Here is a 22054-nt window from a genome sequence, read left to right on the forward strand (position 1 = left end):
CATAAAAATTATTTGTGGAAATGATTTGAGGGAAGGAGTGAAGTTTCTAGGCAGGTTTCAGATACAATATTTTCAGGTGACAGATGTAAGTAAGGTTGAGTTGAGTTGAAAGAATCCCCCTAACCCAATCCGTCTTCCCTCTCTCCTTCCCTTCCTCACCCCAGACCTTCAAAGATGGACAAAACAGTCGGAAATGATTCTGAGGCAAGGAACATTTAAGATAGTTAGTTGAAAGAAACCCTCGTCTTCTTCCTTCCCTCTCTGCTTACCTTGCTCAACCCAGACCCAGACGTCGCTCGTCTCCTCACCCCAGACCTACTGAACCAAAGAAAGATTCAGCTCTGGATTTGGGCAAGGAGAGTGAGGTTTTAGGGGGGTTAGATATATTTTGTGGCAAAAGACGGTGGGAAAAATATTGTTGCGTCCCAACCGGGAGTAAAAAAAGAGAATTAGGTATGTTACTAGTGACAGATCTCGCTCAGTTAAAAGTACCCCGCCCCTTCCACCTTCCATCTCTCCTCACCCTACCCCTGAGTGGCGCCCCCTATGGGAGCGAAGGACCACCCCTACCCGACACTCACCGTCCTCGGTGGGCACGTAGATGTTGAGGTAGAGGCAGTCCTCGCTCTGGTTTTGGATGTAGCCGGCTGCCACATCCAGGTTGTCTGTGAACCACACCGGCAACATGATCTCCGGCAGCACGCCGTGCACGTTCTGCGGGCACACCGGGGCGAACGCTGTGGCGTTGCGGATCTCCTGCCACGAGCCAGGCGCCTCGGGCAGCTGGAAGCGGCGGTCTCCGATGGGCGCTGTGGCATAGGGCACGCCCAGGTACTGCTCCACTGGCCCCAGGATCTCGTTGTTCAGGTCCTTTTTGAGCCCTCGCAACTTGCCGTAGTTGGTGGTCACCATGGGGGGCTTGTTGGCGGGGTTCATCTTCTGGCAGGAGGTCAGGGAGAGACGGAGAGCCAGGCCCAGGAGCCAGACTAGACAGGTGTCGGCCATGTAGCAGCGGGGGCGGAGACTAGAGGCGAGACCCCGCCCACTTGGTTTACACAGGGATAAAGGGAAAAGATACATGACTGGCAGCTATAGAGACTCCGCCTCCAACTAAACGTTTATCGTCCGTGTATGTCTGTTTCCCAAAGAGGACTCAATGTTCATGAAGGTATAGATGATTGGAAAGAAAGGACATCGCAATGGAAAGAGAGAAGTGGTGGTTGAGAGTGTTTATGAAAGAAAAAGTGGACCCTCAAAAAAAGGGGGTCTGGAGCGAGGGAGTGAGTGCAGGAGGATAGGTGGAGGAGTGGAGTGGCGAGGGGGTGGGGGTGGGGGGGTGGGGTGCGGTGTAAGACAGAGGGGCTGGAGGGGTGGAGGGTTAGGGGGAGACCGGGCGGTCTTTAGAAGGTGTGGTTGTGGTTAGTGTTGGTGGTCTACGGTCGCGGTCGGGAACGGCTCCACGGTCAGAACTCTGTTACGTTCCATCCTCCTGTACGGTCCTCATCGCGGTCAATTTCTGCGGTCACAGTTCCTGGTCAACGGTGGCGGTCACAAACTAACCCTGCAGAAGAGAGGGAGGAGAGAAGAGAAGGGAGAAAGAGGAGAAAATAAGAGATAAAGTGTCATTATACAGTGTCAAGCATGTTTGGTAAAAATCCTCATTGTTTTTGGTAAAAATCCTCATCATGTTTGAAAGAAGAATTGCAAATGGAAATGGTTAAAAAAAAAAGTGACGAAAGCGAATGCATCAGCACACTTGACATCACAAAAATCCTACCAATCAGTAGAAGCCATCATTCATTTGTGTATTGCTTGTCTCGGGTCACCTCCGACTTCTATACATTAAAACACCTTCACTGTCACAGCTCCAGTTAGACTACGCAGGGATTCACCAGAGCTCCAAAGATAACTCATTCAAGTATAGCCACAATCATATCGCTCATTCCAGCCCTCTATGATCATCGCTGATCCAGCCATAGTCCTTATTATGGTCTGTAATCGTCATGGAGACGCTATTGATGCCTTAATTTAATAGTTATAGGTATTCATTTCCTATTGGGCAGCTGTGGCGGGTAGCACTGTGAGTATGAGAGGAGGTGACACAAACACATACACACCCGGAAGCATGCGCTGCTCGGACACACACACACATGCATGCAGGCACGCACACACACACACACACACACACACACACACACACACACACACACGTTCCCTAACACACACATGCGCACACAGAAACACACTGGATCCTGGCTTAGACCGGCCTTTCAGCGCCCATAAGGGTCAATGGTCACCAGTTGCTGTTTGTAAGCAGCTTAGAGAAGCTTCCGGATGTTTTGGATTGCCAGCTGTGGTGCGCTAACACACATACACAGCAATAAGTATATACACGCATGTGAACGCAGACATCCTGACTCATAAGAGAGAGATAGAGAGAGAGAGAGAGATAGAGAGAGATAGAGAGAGAGATAGAGATATATATATATATATATATAGAGAGAGAGATAGTGAGAGAGAGATAGAGATAGAGAGAGAGGGGGAGAGAGAGAGATAGAGATAGAGCGAGAGAGAGTGAGAGAGAGAGATAGAGAGATAGAGAGAGATAGATAGAGAGAGAGATAGAGAGAGAGAGAGAGAGAGAGAAAGAAAGAGAGGGGAGAGAGAGGAAGAGAAAGAGAAAGAGGGGGAGAGAGAGGGGGAGAGGGAGAGAGAGAGAGAGAGAGAGAGAGAGAGAGAGAGAGAGAGAGAGAGAGAGAGAGGGGGGGGGGCAATTCCATAGTAACAGTGTGATGCTGTTACAACTCTATACACAAGGACAATGTTTAACAATTTTGTACAAAAACACATTTACTGGAAGAAGAGTGCAGATGTAAAGTTTGGTAACAGAATCTCCCTCAGATTTTTACGTGACCCTGTTTTCCAAAAAATCCGTTAAATATCAATTCTGAATTAGGATTCAAAGATGTCTGCAGAAAGAATTGGGTGTCAGTCGTACATGATGATTGCGGGCTTTGAAAAAATATATTTTGGTTGTTGAACTACAGTAAGTGGAGTTCCACCCAGAATGACGATAAAAGCACCACACCATGGTTCCCTGATCTGTACTACACAGAAATGCATAATTATGAATCTCATTCTGTTCATGGTGATGTATTCTGAATAGGTACACAAAGGTAGAAACATGCTAAATTCTCCTTTGCAAGTGTGTAGAATAATACCCAAATATGTAATTATTCTAATCTCTGCCCCCAAACAAGACAACATTTGGTTGGTCCGGGCCTCCTGGGTGGTGCAGCGGTCTAAGGTACTGCATTGCAGTGCTTGAGGCATCACTACAGACCCGGGTTTGATCCCAGGCTGTGTCACAACCGGCCGTGACCAGGAGTCCCATAGGGAGGCGCACAATTGGCCCAGCGTTGTCCGGGGTTAGAGGAGGGTTTGGCCGGGAGGGGGGGGCTTTACTTGGATCATTGCGCTCTAGCGACTTCGGTCGTCAGTTGAACGGTGTTTCCTCTGACACATTGGTGCAGCTGGCTTCCGGGTACAGCGGATGGGTGTTAAGAAGCAGGGTTTGGCAGGTCATGTTTCGGAGGAAGCATGAATCGACCTTCACCTCCCGAGCCGGTTGGTGAGTTGCAGCGATGAGACAAGATCGAAATTGGGGAGACAAAGGGGGTAAAATACAACAACAACAACAATGTGGGGTCGGTCCGGACCAAAACGCAACAAGCAAAAATGTCAAAGATTTTACTGAAATAAATTCATTAGACCCTAATCTGCAGACTTCACATGACTGGGAAAACAGATATGCATCTGTTGGTCACAGATAACTTAAAAAAGAAAGTAGGGTGTGGATCAGAAAACCAGTCAGTATCTGGTGTGACCACCATTTTCCTCATGCAGCGTGACACATCTCCTTCACATAGAGTTGATCAGGCTGTTGATTGTGGCCTGTGGAATGTTGTCCCACTCCTCTTCAATGGCTGTGTGAAGTTGTTGGATATTGGCGGGAACTAGAACACGCTGTCGTACACGTCGATCCAGAGCATCCCAAACATGCTCAATGGGTGAAACGTCTGATGAGTATGTAGGCCATGGAAGAACTGGGACATTTTCATCTTCAAGGAATGGGGTACAGATCCTTGCGACATGGTCTGTGCATTTTCATGATTAAACAGGAGGTGCTGGCGGAATGGCACGACAACGGGCCTCAGGATCTCGTCACGGTATCTCTGTGCGTTCAAGTTGCCATTGATAAAATCCAATTGTGTTCGTTATCTGTAGTTTATGCTTGCCCATACCATAACCCCCCCCCACTCCCCCCTAACATGGGGCACTTGTTGACATCACAACATTGACATCAGCAAACCGCTTGCCCACATGAAGCCATACACGTGGCCTGTGGTTGTGAGGCCGGTTGGACATACTGCCAAAATCTCTAAAACGACGTTGGAGGCGGCTTATGGTAGAGAAATGAACATTCCCTGGAAACAGTTCTGGTGGACCATCCTGCAGTCAATTGCACGCTCCCTTAAAACTTGAGATATCTGTGGCATTGTATAATGTGACAAAACTGGGTGCACCTGTATAATGATAATGTTGTTTAATCAGCTTCTTGATATGCCACAACTGGCAGGTGGATGGATTATCTTGGCAAAGGAGAAATGCTCACAAACAGGGAGGTAAACAAATTTGTGCACAACATTTGAGAGAAATCCGCTTTTTTTTGTGCTTATGGAAAATGTCTGGGATCTTTTATTTCAGCTCATGAAACACGGGACCAACGCTTTACATGTTGCGTTTATATTTGTGTTCAGTGTAGATGTCTATGTTTCATGGTCTTGGACATCACAGTACAGTAGCAAACAGTACAAGATAGCAGCATACCACCCTGCATACCACTGCTGGCTTGCTTCTGAAGCTAAGCAGGGTTGGTCCTGGTCAGTCCCTGGATGGGAGTTCAGATGCTGCTGGAAGTGGTGTTGAAGGGCCAGTAGGAGGCACCCTTTCCGGTCCCCCCCAATATATATATATATCCCAATACCCCACGGCAGTGATTGGGGACATTGTCCTGTGTAGGGTGCTATCTTTCGGATGGGATGTTTAATGGGTGTCCTGGTCACTAAAGATCCCATGGCACTTATTGTAAGAGTAGGGGTGTTAACCCTGGTGTCTTGGCTAAATTCCTAATCTGGCCCCTCATACTCATCACGGTAACCTAATCATCCCCTGTTTACAATTGGATCATTCCTCCTCTCCCCTGTAACTATTCCCCAGGTCGTTGCTGTAAATTAGAATGTGTCAGTCAACTTCCGTGGTTAAATTTTAAAAAAGTACAGTAGAGCAGTGATTCACGACGGGGAAATGTTGAATGATGTCAAACATTTTGTTATTTTTAGATGAAAAACACTGCAGTCTGATTTCAAACCACTAAAACCAGGTAGAGAGTGATTAAATACCAGTTTTTTCTTAAATCACAGTATTTTTCATTTAGATCTATTAGCAGCGCTATTTAGCACATTTGGTTGAGTTTGTGATCTCAAACCAGCGAGCTCATTCACATTCTTCATCAAAAATATGGGCAAATTGAATGATTTACTATTTTCCTTTGTCATATAATTGCTACATTTACTATCAATATAGCATAAAAAATGATCCTGATTGCATTTTGACCTCCCCCCAAAAAACGCAATGCGAATACTGGGTCACGACTGAGACAACCTGAGTAAATTTGTGTCCTGAAGCAAAACCAATTAAGAACCACTGCAATAGAGTACAGTACACTACAGTAAAGTACTGTACTCCACATGGTTCTAAGGTACTAAGGTACTACATTTCACTTGCATATGCGCCTACATATTTTGATGTGTAACTGGGATTTTTTTTATTTAGGAGCACCAGTGCACATAGAAAAATTAAGGAATACTTTTCATTGTGCTCCTAAATTTCTTTGCGTGCGCCTACATTTTTCTACTTAGGCGCACACGTGCTCCTTGTAAAATAGGTCAGCGTTAGAGCCCTGCCCTACTCTAGTGTGCTCTACTTTACTGTACTAAACTCTACTGTATGGTGCTAAACTCTACTCTACTGTATTAAACTCTACTGTATTGTGCTAAATTCTACTCTACTGTACTGTACTAAACTCTACTGTATTAAACTGTACTGTACTAAACTCTACTGTACTGTACTAAACTCTACTGTACTGTACTAAACTCTACTGTACTGCACTGTACTAAACACTACTCTACTGTATTAAACTCTACTGTACTGTATTAAACTCTACTGTACTGTACTAAACTCTACTGTACTGTACTAAACTCTACTGCACTGTATTAAACTCTACTGTATTAAACTCTACTGTACTGTATTCAACTCTACTGTACTGTACTAAACTCTACTGTACAGTACTAAACTCTACTGCACTGTATTAAACTCTACTGTATTATATTCAACTCTACTGTACTGTACTAAACTCTACTGTACTGTATTAAACTCTACTGTACTGTACTAAACTCTACTGTACTGTACTAAACTCTACTTTACTGTACTAAACTCTACTGCACTGTATTAAACTCTACTGTATTAAACTCTACTGTACTGTACTAAACTCTACTGTACTGTACTAAACTCTACTGCACTGTATTAAACTCTACTGTATTAAACTCTACTGTACTGTATTCAACTCTACTGTACTGTACTAAACTCTACTGTACTGTACTAAACTCTACTGCACTGTATTAAACTATACTGTATTAAACTCTACTGTACTGTACTAAACTCTACTGTACTGTATTAAACTCTACTGTATTAAACTGTACTGTACTAAACTCTACTGTACTGTACTAAATTCTACTGTATTAAACTCTACTGTACTGCACTGTACTAAACTCTACTGTACTGTACTAAACTCTACTGTACTGTACTAAACTCTACTGTATTAAACTCTACTGTACTGCACTGTACTAAACTCTACTGTACTGTACTAAACTCTACTGTACTGTACTAAACTCTACTGTATTAAACTCTACTGTACTGCACTGTACTAAACTCTACTGTACTGTACTAAACTCTACTGTACTGTACTAAACTCTACTGTACTGTACTAAACTCTACTGTATTAAACTCTACTGTACTGCACTGTACTAAACTCTACTGTACTGTACTAAACTCTACTGCACTGTACTAAACTCTACTGTACTGCACTGTACTAAACTCTACTGTACTGTACTAAACTCTACTGTACTGTACTAAACTCTACTGTATTAAACTCTACTGTACTGCACTGTACTAAACTCTACTGTACTGTACTAAACTCTACTGTACTGTACTAAACTCTACTGTACTAAACTCTACTGTACTGCACTGTACTAAACACTACTATACTGTATTAAACTATACTGTACTGTATTAAACTATACTGTACTGTACTAAACTCTACTGCACTTTATTAAACTATACTGTATTAAACTCTACTGTACTGTATTCAACTCTACTGTACTGTACTAAACTCCACTGTACTGTACTAAACTCTACTGTACTGTACTAAACTCTACTGTACTGTACTAAACTATACTGCACTGTATTAAACTCTACTGTATTAAACTCTACTGTACTGTACTAAACTCTACTGTACTGTATTAAACTCTACTGTATTAAACTGTACTGTACTAAACTCTACTGTACTGTACTAAACTCTACTGTATTAAACTCTACTGTACTGCACTGTACTAAACTCTACTGTACTGTACTAAACTCTACTGTACTGCACTGTACTAAACACTACTCTACTGTATTAAACTCTACTGTACTGTATTAAACTCTACTGTACTGTACTAAACTCTACTGTACTGTACTAAACTCTACTGCACTTTATTAAACTATACTGTATTAAACTCTACTGTACTGTATTCAACTCTACTGTACTGTACTAAACTCCACTGTACTGTACTAAACTCTACTGCACTGTATTAAACTCTACTGTATTAAACTCTACTGTACTGCACTGTACTAAACACTACTGCACTGTATTAAACTCTACTGCACTGTATTAAACTCTACTGTATTAAACTCTACTGTACTGTATTCAACTCTACTGTACTGTATTAAACTCTACTGTACTGTATTCAACTCTACTGCACTGTATTAAACTCTACTGTATTAAACTCTACTGCACTGTATTAAACTCTACTGCACTGTATTAAACTCTACTGCACTGTATTAAACTCTACTGTATTAAACTCTACTGTACTGTATTCAACTCTACTGTACTGTACTAAACTCTACTGTACTGTATTCAACTCTACTGCACTGTATTAAACTCTACTGTATTAAACTCTACTGTACTGTATTCAACTCTACTGTACTGTACTAAACTCCACTGTACTGTACTAAACTCTACTGCACTGTATTAAACTCTACTGTGTTAAACTCTACTGTACTGCACTGTACTAAACACTACTGCACTGTACTAAACTCTACTGCACTGTATTAAACTCTACTGTATTCAACTCTACTGTACTGTACTGTACTAAACTCTACTGTACTGTACTAAACTCTACTGTACTGTATTCAACTATACTGTACTGTACTAAACTCCACTGTACTGTATTAAACTCTACTGCACTGTATTAAACTCTACTGTATTAAACTCTACTGTACTGCACTGTACTAAACACTACTGCACTGTACTAAACTCTACTGCACTGTATTAAACTCTAATGTATTAAACTCTACTGTACTGTACTGTACTAAACTCTACTGTACTGCACTGTACTAAACACTACTCTACTGTATTAAACTCTACTGTACTGTATTAAACTCTACTGTACTGTACTAAACTCTACTGTACTGTACTAAACTGTACTGTACTGTGCTGTTTAAACTTGTAAAACAGACGTCTATAATTGGTTCAGATTTGGACTGACAAAATGTCAACTACTTTACAACGTCCATGGACGTCAGGTGTCGGTCATTGCTCAGTGGGTGAGGACGCTGGTTACAGTAAATGGAAAGTGAGGGAGCTCATGGGTAGGTGTCAGTAAGAGCCAGGAGAGGTGACATTAAAACAACATTTCTCTGCACCTATCTGGTGTATGTGACAATAAAACATTTACAGTAACTGGAGATAGAGAGCCAGAGAGAGAGAGAGGGAGCGGTTGTTCAGACTGTTTTATCACTCTTTCTTTTACCACCAGACGACAGAAAGAGAAAGAAACCCGTTATGAGATGAACATGACAGTATGCCAGTGGAAGGGAGGACAGTAGCAGGTGACCCAACTGTGGTTTGTGGCTACTATGATTTCCCATTGTAGCCAAGTCAGTTGAAGTCATTCTGTTACAGATTTTTTTGGTCATTCGGTTACTGATTTGGTAACAGAATGATGTGTTTTAACCCCTTAATAAATGATAAACCAAATTGTTATCAGTAAAAACACTAACTAATTGATAGGTCTACCTTCACTTGTTACTTCTGTCTACTTTGATTATCCTCCCTCCTCACGCGGGAGAGAAATTGGAAAATATCTTCAAGATATGTGGATTTTTGGTAACAGAATGACAAGACACAAGGCAATATTTCTTAAACTTAGAGAAGGCAAATCATTTCTGCAAAACTAAATATAAGTGTTGATATTAGCTGGCAGGGTTCTTTACTTCAACATTATTGTGTTTTGATGTATTTCTGAAACCTTTTAAGACTTTTTCTGGAAGTTGTTTTCGAAGACTCCTTTTCCATTTGTTTGACCAGAAATCAAAGCCTTTATATTTCTTTCCACTTTTTAGGATAGAAAATGGTTGAAAAAACATATAAAATGCCTTAATTTCTCAAAAATAGACTCTTAGCTTTCATTTGACACCAAATTTGATGTGCTCCTATCAACTTCCCGTCCGTGCTAAGGGTGCTTCTTACATGGAAATTCTCGAGGGCATTCAACAGGCTGCGACACCAAATGGCACCCTAATCCCTATGTCATGCACAGAGCCAATAGGACTCTGATCAAAAGTAGTGCACTATAAAGGGATTAGGGCTCCGTTTGGAACACAACCGGAGTCCCTCCAGTTTGTCCCTTGTTATTGTGTTATCGCCATCCTATAATTGCTCAATTTAACGTCTTCATTAACCGTATTATTGCTTCGGCTGCCTAGGTTTTCGTTTTGCCAATAAAGCTATTTGAATTTGAAAGTGAGGAAGCGGAGACAGCGAGGTAATATGGGAGTTAATTAGAATGTGTTCTGATGGGGCGATGAGGATACAAACACTGATAAGCCGATGCAAATAGTAATGAGACTTGGTTATGTGCAAAAAAGACTATTTCTTTGCTTCAAGAATACGATTCTGTATTTTAGGTCAGTTTCAGCAGCTTGGGGTAGAAAAGTGTTGCGGATATGATGTGCCTTGTAAAGGTTTGCAGGACTGTGGGTTATGTAATTGGAATACAATGCAAACGTTCACCGTGTGACACCTGTTCGATATTTTCCTTCCCCCTGCATTGTACATTCCATCTAGTTGTGTTTCTGTCTGTTTCTATTGCACCCTCATGTGTCCTCTCGCCCTCTCAGCTTACTTTCTCTCTTCTTCTTTCCGTCTTCCTATTCTATTCTCTCCCAACCCCTTGTCTTTATCCAATGCTTGTAGCCCCCAAGTGTGCATGTGTGTGTTTTTTGAGTACACACACGTTCCAGAGTGTGTGTGTGTGTGTGTGCCTGCAGTCTTATGTGAGTGTGGATACACATGTTCCAGTGTGTGTGTGTGTGGGTGTGTGTGTGTGTGTGTGTGTGTGTGTGTGTGTGTGTGTGTGTGTTCATGCGTGCGTGTGTGCGTGCGTGCGTGCCAGCGCGTGCGACGCGCATCATTCTGTCCTCCTGTGTGTCAATGTGTGTGTGTGTGTGTGTGTGTGTGGGGGGGGGTCCCTAGTCTCTTCCAGGACTTTCTATTCTCTAATTAAACCTCAGAGAGAGGAAAGAGAGAGACCAGTGGGCTGCTCTAGTAGAGCCCAGAGCCCAGTGAGAGAGAAACCCTACCCACGCACCCAATAACCTAATCATACCCTAATCACACCAGGCCACAACACATTACATTTTCATGCTCAAAAACACATTAAAGAGGCTACCAACTGAACTCAAGGCAAACTGGAGGAGGCTAAAATCACCTTGAGGACAGTGTCTGTGGCACACTGTTAAACTTATCTCAGATCAGGGAGCAAAAACAGCAAAGAGAGGAAAAATCCATTCATAGTTAATAGGATTAACTGATCTCGGGACAGATCATAGACACTACAATTGCGATAAGGACAATGACTTTGTAGACCTGCTAAACTGATCTAAGATCAGTGTAATAACGGTCAAGGTGACCTCCAGGTCACACCCCGTCCTGGGGCTTAGGGAGAGGACAATCCATGGTGGACATCAAGGAGCGTGGCAGAGGTTAGGCTGCCTGGGGGGCCCTCCAGGTTTTGGGGCACGTCTGAGATGCTTCTAATTGGATAATTGGTTCAATTACAGAGCCCTAATTGGCCTAGCTAATGTTGCCGGGGGGTTGCTGAGGAGCAGCGGGGGGTGGTGGTGATGGATGAATAGAAGAGGGAGAGAGAGAGAGGAGGGAGGAGGAGGGAAAGAGCCAGGGATGGCAATACTCACTTATTAAAGATGGTACATCAGAGCAAAACACTCTGTATTTTGTATTGTTACTGTTATTATTATTATTACTATTTTAATTATTAGAAGAGAACAGAGGAGAGCACACCACGTCAACGGCAGAGTCGTCAGTGTGAAAACAAAAGCCTATAAAAGCATTCACTTGTGTGTGTGTGTGTGTGTGTGTGTGTGTGTGTGTGTGCGCGCCCGTGTACAGCACGTCTGTGTGTGCGTGTGAGTTCTGTCCTCTCCACTTGGCCCTGTGGACCTTCTAGCATCTTCTCTCCTCTCCACTGAGCCACGGCGCTCATCTGAATCGGGCTCCAGACCCACAGTACAGTACAGACATTCAGTATTAAATCCTTCCACTGGAGTTGGGTCGGGTATGGCTTGCCTTACCACTGTAGTCTCCAGGTGTTTCTATAGCCTCTTCTCTCTGTCTCAGTGGTCTGTTCTAAAAGCCTCGCTTGTCTGACAGAGGTGTGACTGGCGACAACTTGGTTCCTTTCGACAGTGGACTCTCAGAGACCCTCGTTCTACTAGCGAGAGATAATAACCTAGCCAACCAGGCCAGTGTGTCGGTGTGAGTGTGCGCACGTGCATGCATGGAACCAGAAAGCAGCCCATTGAGTCGTCAAAGAAGCAAGGGAGATATCTGGGGATACGATGGGTGTGTGTGTGTGCGTGTCCTTCCCGACAACACCAATCAATCACCTCTATTAAACCCTCAGGGAAGAAAATGGAGGAACAGCCATAACCGAACACTGTTTTAAAGCCCCTCTCTGGTGGAGAGGCACAGCCATAAAAACAGACGGACACCGCAGAGGATCCACAAATAAAACGCACGGACACCGCAGAGGATCCACAAATAAAACAGACGGACACCGCAGAGGATCCACAAATAAAACAGACGGACAACGCAGAGGATCCACAAATAAAACAGACGGACACCGCAGAGGATCCACAAATAAAACAGACGGACACCGCAGAGGATCCACAAATAAAACAGACGGACACCGCAGAGGATCCACAAATAAAACAGACGGACACCGCAGAGGATTCACAAATAAAACAGACGGACACCGCAGAGGATCCACAAATAAAACAGATGGACACCGCAGAGGATCCACAAATAAAACAGACGGACACGCAGAGGATCCACAAATAAAACAGACGGACACCGCAGAGGATCCACAAATAAAACAGACGTACACCGCAGAGGATCCACAAATAAAACAGACGGACACCGCAGAGGATCCACAAATAAAACAGACGGACACCGCAGAGGATTCACAAATAAAACAGACGGACACCGCAGAGGATCCACAAATAAAACAGATGGACACCGCAGAGGATCCACAAATAAAACAGACGGACACGCAGAGGATCCACAAATAAAACAGACGGACACCGCAGAGGATCCACAAATAAAACAGACGTACACTGCAGAGGATCCACAAATAAAACAGACGGACACCGCAGAGGATCCACAAATAAAACAGACGGACACCGCAGAGGATCCACAAATAAAACACACGGTACACCGCAGAGGATCCACAAATAAAACAGACGGACACCGCAGAGGATCCACAAATAAAACACACGGTACACCGCAGAGGATCCACAAATAAAACAGACGGACACCGCAGAGGATCCACAAATAAAACAGACGGACACCGCAGAGGATCCACAAATAAAACACACGGTACACCAGAAGAAACACTCTGATGGCCACTGTTTTATCTCTCTTTCCCTTCATTCCTCCAGACCTCCACTCTTTCATCCCTCCATCTCATCATGAAATGTTTTTTTGGTTCTAAAATCAGCCCAGCTCCTTCCTTTTCATTTCAAAACGAATTACAAAATGTCAGGTGACAGTCTGTGTGTGTGTGTGTGTGTGTGTGTGTGTGTGTGTGTGTGTGTGTGTGTGTGTGTGTGTGTGTGTGTGTGTTAGTGGTGAGTGGGTCAGCTGTTTGTTCACCCACACCCGCCCGCAATTGATAATAACCTATCCACAACCGCCTGACTAAGTGTGGTAAAGTGAAAATCTGAGGCCCGCACCCGACCCTAGCCCGCTGTAAGACGGGAGAATGATTTCCTGACAGGGGGTGCAGGATTTCCCCCCCCCCCCAATTTATGTTTCTGCTTATAATTTCCTACATTTTGGTCGGCTATTTGTTAAGCAACTTGTCTATAATTAGATACACGCAGCTTCTCTTCTGTCATTAGCCTATATGTTGCCCTAGAAGACTTAAATAAACCCTTGCTCACCAGAATAATGTCATAAATCGATAGAATGCATTCTTCAATCTAGATGATTTCAGTACAATTCTATGTCATCTCTGCCTCGTTCGTGGAGCGAATTCATTTCGGTACCGGGGTGAAAATGCTCAAATCAGTTTGACCGGTTGTAAGGAAATAGAAAGCTGTGAAAACGACCCAACATTATATTTCTCCACTCCTGTTCCCGAGTCAAAATGTAGTCTATATTTGGTGTACCATTTTACTGCAAGAAATGCTTAGTTCTGCAAGGGTTAGTATTTAGGCTATGCGAGAGGTTATAGACCTACAGTCAGTGTCCTGATTTCCATTTAACCCATCTGAACAGTAGGCTGCAGTTCCCTTTTTGCCTCGGGGGATCGGCATTAACTTTTTCAGCCCGTTCCCATAGATTTTGGCGATTGGTGTGCAGGCTATTTGGCGTGCCTACAGTTAGGCCCTAGTGGCAGCCTAGTGGTCAGAGCATTGGGCCAGTCATCTGAAAGGTTGCGGGATCGAATCCCTGAGCTGACCAAGTAGAACTCTGTCGTTCTTCCCCTGAGTAAGGCAGATAACCCCCTGTTCCCTGGGCGCTGTGGATGTTGAGTAAGGCAGCCCCCTGTGCCTCTCTGATTCAGAGGGGCTGGGTTAAATGTGGAAGGCATTCAGTTGTACAACTGACTAGGTCTTATGCACTAATGCCAGATAACCTACAATAATGAATTAATAAATCTAAATGTAGCCTGTAGATATAAATTGCACGCGAATGACACATTTTGTAAGGTATTGTTTTCTCTTTATTGACCCTACACACTATTTAATGACCCTACACACTATTTAATGACCCTACACACTATTTAATGACCCTACACACTATTTAATGACCCTACACACTATTTAATGACCCTACACACTATTCAACAAACCTAAACACACCCGCCCCTCGGATATAACCATGGGGACTGTGGGTTATGAGTCGCCCACACACAGCTAGTGTGTGTGTGTGTGTGTGTGTGACTGTGTGTGTGTGTGTGGGGGGGGGGGGGTTCAGGAATAAGCGTTGGGATTCTGAAGCTTTTTTCTTTTCTTTTTTGTTGTTGCATTATTTTACCCCCTTTTTTCTCCCCAATTGGTAGTTACTGTCTTGTCTCATCGCTGCAACTCCCGTACGGACTCGGGGGAGGCGAAGGTCGAGAGCCGTGCGTCCTCCGAAACACAACCCAACCAAGCAGCACTGCTTCTTGAGACAATGTCCACTTAACCCGGAAGCCAGCCGCACCAATGTGTCAGAGGAAACACCGTACACCTAGCGACCTGGTCAGCGTGCACTGTGCCCGGCCCGACACAGGAGTCACTAGTGCTCCATGAGACAAGGATATCCCTGCCGGCCAAACCCTCCCTAACCCGGATGACGCTGAGCCAATTGTGCGTTGCGTCGCCCCATGAGCCTCCCGGTCGCGGCCGGCTGCGGCAGAGCCTGGGCTCGAACCCAGAATCTCTGGTGGCACAGCTAGCACTGCGATGCAGTGCCATGGACCACAGTGCCACCCGGGAGGCCCCATGATCCTGAAGTTTTGACATAATGACGATGTAAGGTGTTGACTGAGGGACCAGATAGCCCCATTTGTCTTTCCGGGTGCCAAGGGGAGCGTACATTGAGGGGGGTAGGGCGACGGAAGGGGCGCCACAATCTCCTGTGCCAGGAGGAGCACTCTGCATTCTGGGAGGCGGATGGAATGGCCATGCCAAGTCAGCAGCCGTTCACACCACTGTCCACCACAACCGTCTAAGTCCTTCACTACTATGTCTTATGGCATCGCCCCCTCCAATCACAACCTCTCTATCTGTCTGGCTGTCCGCCAGGGAGGAAGGGGGGGACACGTTGACCCAGAGTTCAGAAGAAAAGTGAACAAGGGAGGGAGGGAGCGAGGGAAGAAGAGAGAGAGAGAGAGTCTTCCCAAAGAGACAGTGATCAGATGATGCCCTCTCGTTCAGACACCAAGGACCTGATGGTTTGTTTGAAAACTCTCCCTCTCTCCTCTCCCTCTCCTCACTCTCTCCTCCCTCTCCCTCTCCTCTCTCTCCTCCCTGTCCTCTCTCTCCTCTCCTCTATTTCTCTCTCCTCTCTCCTCTCCTCTCTCCTCTCTCTCCTCTCTCTCTTCTCCCTCTTCGTCTCTCTCTCTCTCTCTCTCTCTCTCTCTCTCTCTCTCTCTCACTCTCTCTCCTCTCTCTCTCCTATCATCTCTCTCTCTCCTCTCTCTCTCCTATTCTCTCTCTCTCTCTCCTCTCCCTCTCCTCTCTCCTCGTTTCTCCTCTCTCTCTCTCCTCCCTCTCCTCTCTCTCTCTCTTCCACCAAAGCCAATATACAACATGAGACCAGTCACAGTTGTCTAAGTGCCCGACTGATCTATTATTGAAAAATGTTCAGCTTCAGCATTATTGATGCTAAGACCTTTCTGATCTCACAGTGTGTGTGTGTGTGTGTGTTGTCTGATCTCATTGTCTGCACACTTCACTTGTCAACCGAGTTCATTCATTTAATGTAATGTTTATTCACTGTTGATCCCCCCTCAAATCCCTATTCACTGGACTTCCTTCATTCAGCCACACACACACACACACACACACACACACACACACACACACACACACACACACACACACACACACACACGGGTAAAATGCTGTAGCAAAAATGGCCTGATAGGCTGGCAGTTGTAGTAGAGCTACAAAGGAGAGGAGGGAGGGTGAGAGAGAACAAGAGAAAGAGAAAGGGGGAGACACACCAGGAACAATACAAAGGCAAGAGTTAAAATCAAATATTTACAGGGTTGAATTTGTGTGAGAGCGTGGTTTCTGCTGAGGGTCAGTGGCTCTGGGTCCAGTTATGATGAGCATGAGACGGGGCATTAATTATCCAGCTACTGGGTGGATTAAGCACGGTCTGACACACAGAGACTGACACACAGAGACAGACACACAGAGACTGACACAGAGAGGGGCTAGGATACCAATGGGACCCTTATCTAGTCCACTACTTTAGACCAGAGCCCTATGGGGAGGGGGAGAGAAAGGGGGACATCACTCTACTTGTCTTGTCTACATACACACCCATACATACACCTAATACACACATACATACACCTAATACACACATGCATACACCTAATACACACATGCATACACCTAATACACACATGCATACACCTAATACACACAGGCATACACCTAATACACACATACATACATACATACATACACCTAATACACACATACATACACCTAATACACACATACATACACACCAGATACATTGAGGCAGGGGATAGAGAGCTATACCAAGCCCCTAACACAGGGGTCTACACAACTAGTATAGTGTGTGTGTGTGTGTATGTGTGTGTGTGTGTGTGGGACTTGTGGCCGGGCGGACTGTGGCGGTGCATCAAACCCAGCCCCTGCATTGTGCTCTGAATTCCTGGGCCCTTCTGTCTGTCTGTCCCAACACAGCCTGCCTGACTGGCTAACTGACTCCTCTAGAAATCAACTGGAACGAACTGCACACACACACATTCTAATGAAACACACAAAGACGTATGCACACATACACGCATGCCGGCATGCAGGCATGCACGCACACAGTCCCAGAGCACAGTCCCAAAGCCGATCAAACAGCGCTCAGCCGACATCCACAGGGACAGGGACAGGGCCAGGAGAGAGATCCAGGAGAGGCAGAGGACATCACCACTTAAGCCCAGGAGGAAAGCCGCTCAGAGGGGTGGAGGACACGGCCAAGGGCCCTGAGGGATGGGCGGTTACTGCTACAGTACGATAAGAGATGGTTACTATTAAAATAGTAAAATGACCATACACTCACAGGACAGTTTATTAGGTACACCACTCGGCTCACAAAAATGGATTGCTCTTACAGACCGTGTGTCACGTGGCTGTGTTTTGGTATATAAAGCAGGCAGACAGGCATCGAGGCATTCAGTTACTGTTCCATTAAACGTTGGAATGGGCAAAATAAGTGACCTAAGCGGCTTTTAGCGTGGTATGACTGTTGGTGCCAGGCGCCTCCTGGGCTTTTTACACACGACAGTGTCTAGGGTTTATCAAGAATGGTGTGACAAACAAAAAACATACAGTTAGTGGCAGTCCTGTGGGCGAAAAACAGCTCGTAGATGAGAGGTGGAAGGAGAATGGCAAGAGTCATGCAAGCTAGCAGGCGGGCCACAAACAGACAAATAACGGCGCAGTACAACAGTGGTGTGCAGAACGGCGTCTCGGAACGCACAACTCGTCGCTCCTTGTCACAGATGGGATATTGCAGCAGACGACCACACCGGGTTCCACTCCTATCAGCTAAAAACAAGAAGAAGCGGCTCCAGTGGGCACGCCATCACCAACACTGGACAACTGAGAAGCGTAAAAACATTGCCTGGAACATGACAGTGAGTTCAGTGTACTTGAGTGGCCTGGTCAGGCCCCAGACCTCAACCCCATAGAGCATCTTTGGTATGTGATGGAGCGGGCTGTTCACAGCATGAATGTACCTCCATCCAATCTGCAGCAACTGTGTGATGCCATTACGTCTGCATGGACCAACATCCCTGTTGAATGTTTCAGACATCTCGTAGAATGCCCCGGAGAATTCAGACTGTTCTGGAGGCAAAGGGGGTCCGACCCGGCACTAGATGAGTGAACCTAATAAACTGGCCGGTGAGAGTATATCTCTCTACATGTGTTTGACCTTGCCTAGGACTACGAGTCCTACACTTATGGTGCTTATCATTTACTTTCCCTTTGAGATCAAGTGACTGAGCTGGAATGATCCCGTGTCCAACATTAGCTCCAAGCAGCAGTTAGTTGGAAGAGAACATTAACAGGTAGACATATGGAGTGTATGGTGGGGCCCCAGGGAGAAGCTGGGCTGTAGACAGAAGGCTGGGGGGACTGGGGCTGGTGAGGGGCCACAAGTACTAGAGATCCTGGTGGCAGAGTGGGGTAGAGTTGGAGGGCAGGGGCAGACTGGGGACAAGGTACTGGAGGGTATGGGTGAGAGATGGAGAGAGGGAGGCTACAGGTGGTTAAACTCTGCCTCAGAGGAAGGGAGTGAGGGATGCCACCCAGGAGGTATGGAGGGTCTGATAGATAGGTTGAATGACACATGCAACAGCATCGCAATGTTACGCCATTAGCGATATTGTTGTTGTTGATGTTTGATTTACCCCCAAATCAGTGATGCTGATGCCCACCGATGCGCCAAAAACCGAAGTCCTTTTTTTCTCTCTCGATTAAATTCAATTAAATTCAATAAACTTGATTTATCCCCACTGGGCAATTATTAAGGCTTGAAAACGTAGTCCAAAAAACACACAACAACACGATAGATACATAACCAACAACATACTGTGTACTACCCCCCCTACCCCGGCTCTCTCCCCCTGTATCTCTCTCTCCATCTCTGTTGGATATCTAATAGCATGTGAATGAATATTCATCCAGTTGTCTGATCCAGTGGTTGTGTCGGAGCGCCATGTTGATTTAACTACAGAGGGAGTGGACGAGGCAGCGCAAATGAATATACATGGAGATCACTACACATGGAGCACACAATGATAATGAGATGCAGTAGATATTTATGGTGGTTGATCTCTAATTAGTATTATTATGTGGGGATTGATTGACTCTCTCTCTCTCTCTCTCTCTCTCTCTCTCTCTCTCTCTCTCTCTCTCTCTCTCTCTCTCTCTCGCTCTCTCTCTCTCTCTCTCTCTCTCTCTCTCTCTCTCTCTCTCTATCCCAATTACACTTTGGATGGTGTATCAATACACCCAGTCACTACAAAGAACCAGGCATTTTTTCCTAACTCATGAGGTGACTTTAAAACATTTATTTTAACATTTAACATTTATTTTAACAATTAGGATAAACTTGTGTATGAAAATGTTACGTCTCTGTGTCCAGTATGAAGGAAGTTAGAGGTAGTTCCGTGACACAATGCTAACTAGCGTTAGCGCAATGGCGGAGTCTATGGGTATCTACTAGCATGCCGATGCCAATAGACTTTCAGTCAATACGCAAATGCTAGTTTGCAATTGTGCATGCGGTAGTGAACAACTTCCTTCAAAACTGCACGAAGAGACATGAAAATGGTATCCACAAGTTCATCTGACTCTGGGGAAGTAGATCATTTGCCAAATTCCCGGAGTATACCTTTAAATCTAGTTGAAAATCAAGACCTGAAAATGGTTGTCTTTGAATTGTGAAGAGTAATGGCCAAATGTGACGGGTTTCAAGACGCTAGCCATATGTCGCACGTCAGTGCAACACGAGAGAGGCACTTGAACATTTTTTATTATAATTTTTTATCAAAATATGTTTTTGGGCAGAAATCCCTTCTGGAACCTGTGAACTTTCATGTGCCTTAATAATAAACTTTTATGTCATCTGTAAACACAAATAAAATTGTTAAATTACAAGCCTAGGGCGGTGTGGAGTGGTGCGGCAGTCTAAAGCACTGCATCGGCTGTGACCGGGAGCCCCAAAGGCCAGTGTCGTCCGGGTTAGGGGAGCACTTGGCCAGGGGGATTTCCTCGGCTCATCGCGCTCTAGTGACTTCTTGTGGCGGGCCGGGTGCCTGCAAGCTAACATCGGTCGTCAGTTGAACAGTGTTTCCTCTGACACATTGGTATGGCTGGGTTAAGCGAGCAGTGTGTTAAGAAGCAGCATGGTTTGGCGGGTCATGTTTTGGAGGACACAGTCTTGAAGTCTTTGGATGTTTACTACACTAGCTTACTCACTCTGTTTAGCACATGGCCTCACATGTAAATCCTAAAAGAGATAGGTGGAGCTAAGGCTTAAGAGGGTGTGAATGATGCTGAATGAGTGTAGACAAATTACAGCTCTCCAGTAGGTTTACCAAAATATTCATGGACCATTTTCTCAAAAGTGGGGTTACAAGTTTATCAACTTTCAAAACAGAATAACTTTTTTTTTATATGATATACAATTTTGTAGCTCCGAGTCTTTACTTTTATCCAATGATAAGACCGAATCAAGACGGTCAGTCACAAATGTTGCACAATCCCATTGTGGAAAGCTCTTAGAGACTTACCCAGAAAGACTCACAGCTGTATCGCTGCCAAAGGTGCTTCTACAAAAAGTATTAACTCAGGGGTGTGAATACTTATGTAAATTAACTACTATTTCTGTATTTTATTCATAATACATTTGCTAACGTTTCTAAAATAATGTTTTCACTTTGTCATTATGGGGTATTGTGTGTAAAAATTTTAATATGTAAAAAATTAAATAACACAACAAAATGTGGAATATGTCAAGGGGTATGAATAGTTTCCAAAGGCAATGTATTTGTGTTTCTGTCTCTTTGGCTCTCCATCTCTTCCCTCCTCTCCTCTCCTCCTCAATCTCTCCATCTCTCTGTGACAGAACATGTTTGAGGTGTCACATCACTTGAAGTGGCTCCGTGTGATACCAACCACGTCGACTCACGCTCCCTCTCTCTCTCCCGCGCTCCTCTCTGGTGAATGAGGCGACTGCTCCACGACTGAAGAGCAAACGAGTGGAGAGTGAGAGAGGAGGAGAGGAGCGCGAGAGAGAGAGAGAGATAGGAAGGAGGCAGCCTATATAGTATATGGAGGATGTGAGCAGCAGCTTGTTTTGTACTGTCGTCCTCAGGGCGGGTCACACAGAATTGCGGGGAGCGAGTTTATTCCTAACACCGCCGTTTGGTGAAAGCCAATCATTAATCACAAGGCGGTGTTTATGTATTTACACTACAACACGTCTTCAGTCATCCTCACGCGTCTAGCTGTGCCTGGGCACGACAGTGTGTGTGTGTGTGTGTGCGCGCGTGTGTGTGACAGCAGTATGTATGGCGGCAGTTTAGCCCCTGGGGCAACATCCTACAAAAGTCCTGTATTAATTATGAGTGTACTGTATGTGATGTGTCCGTGTGGCGTGTGTGTGTGTGTGTGTGTGTGTATGTGTTTTTGACTCATTAAGCACTGAGCGACGATGAGATCAGAAAGTAGGTTACCCTGTTTTTTTTCTCCCCTCAGCAGTTTCTCTCTATCCTCCCTCCCTCCCTCCCTCCAAACAGCAGCATGAAAAATGAATAAGACATTGCAGCCCTTGCCT

General features: G+C 44.9%; 1 protein-coding gene across 1 annotated transcript in view; it reads right to left on the reverse strand.

Moving 5' to 3' along the window:
* LOC139378939 (neuroligin-2-like) overlaps nucleotides 1-1304 on the reverse strand; it is a 136014-nt gene extending 134710 nt beyond the window's left edge. The window contains exon 1 of the mRNA XM_071121568.1: nucleotides 582-1304. Coding sequence (XP_070977669.1) covers nucleotides 582-1080 — 499 coding nt within the window. The 5' untranslated portion in view covers nucleotides 1081-1304. The remainder of the gene's footprint in view (nucleotides 1-581) is intronic.
* Nucleotides 1305-22054: the final 20750 nt, after the last annotated feature.

Source organism: Oncorhynchus clarkii, chromosome 21, assembly GCF_045791955.1.
Source record: "Oncorhynchus clarkii lewisi isolate Uvic-CL-2024 chromosome 21, UVic_Ocla_1.0, whole genome shotgun sequence".
Classification (NCBI taxonomy): domain Eukaryota; kingdom Metazoa; phylum Chordata; class Actinopteri; order Salmoniformes; family Salmonidae; genus Oncorhynchus; species Oncorhynchus clarkii.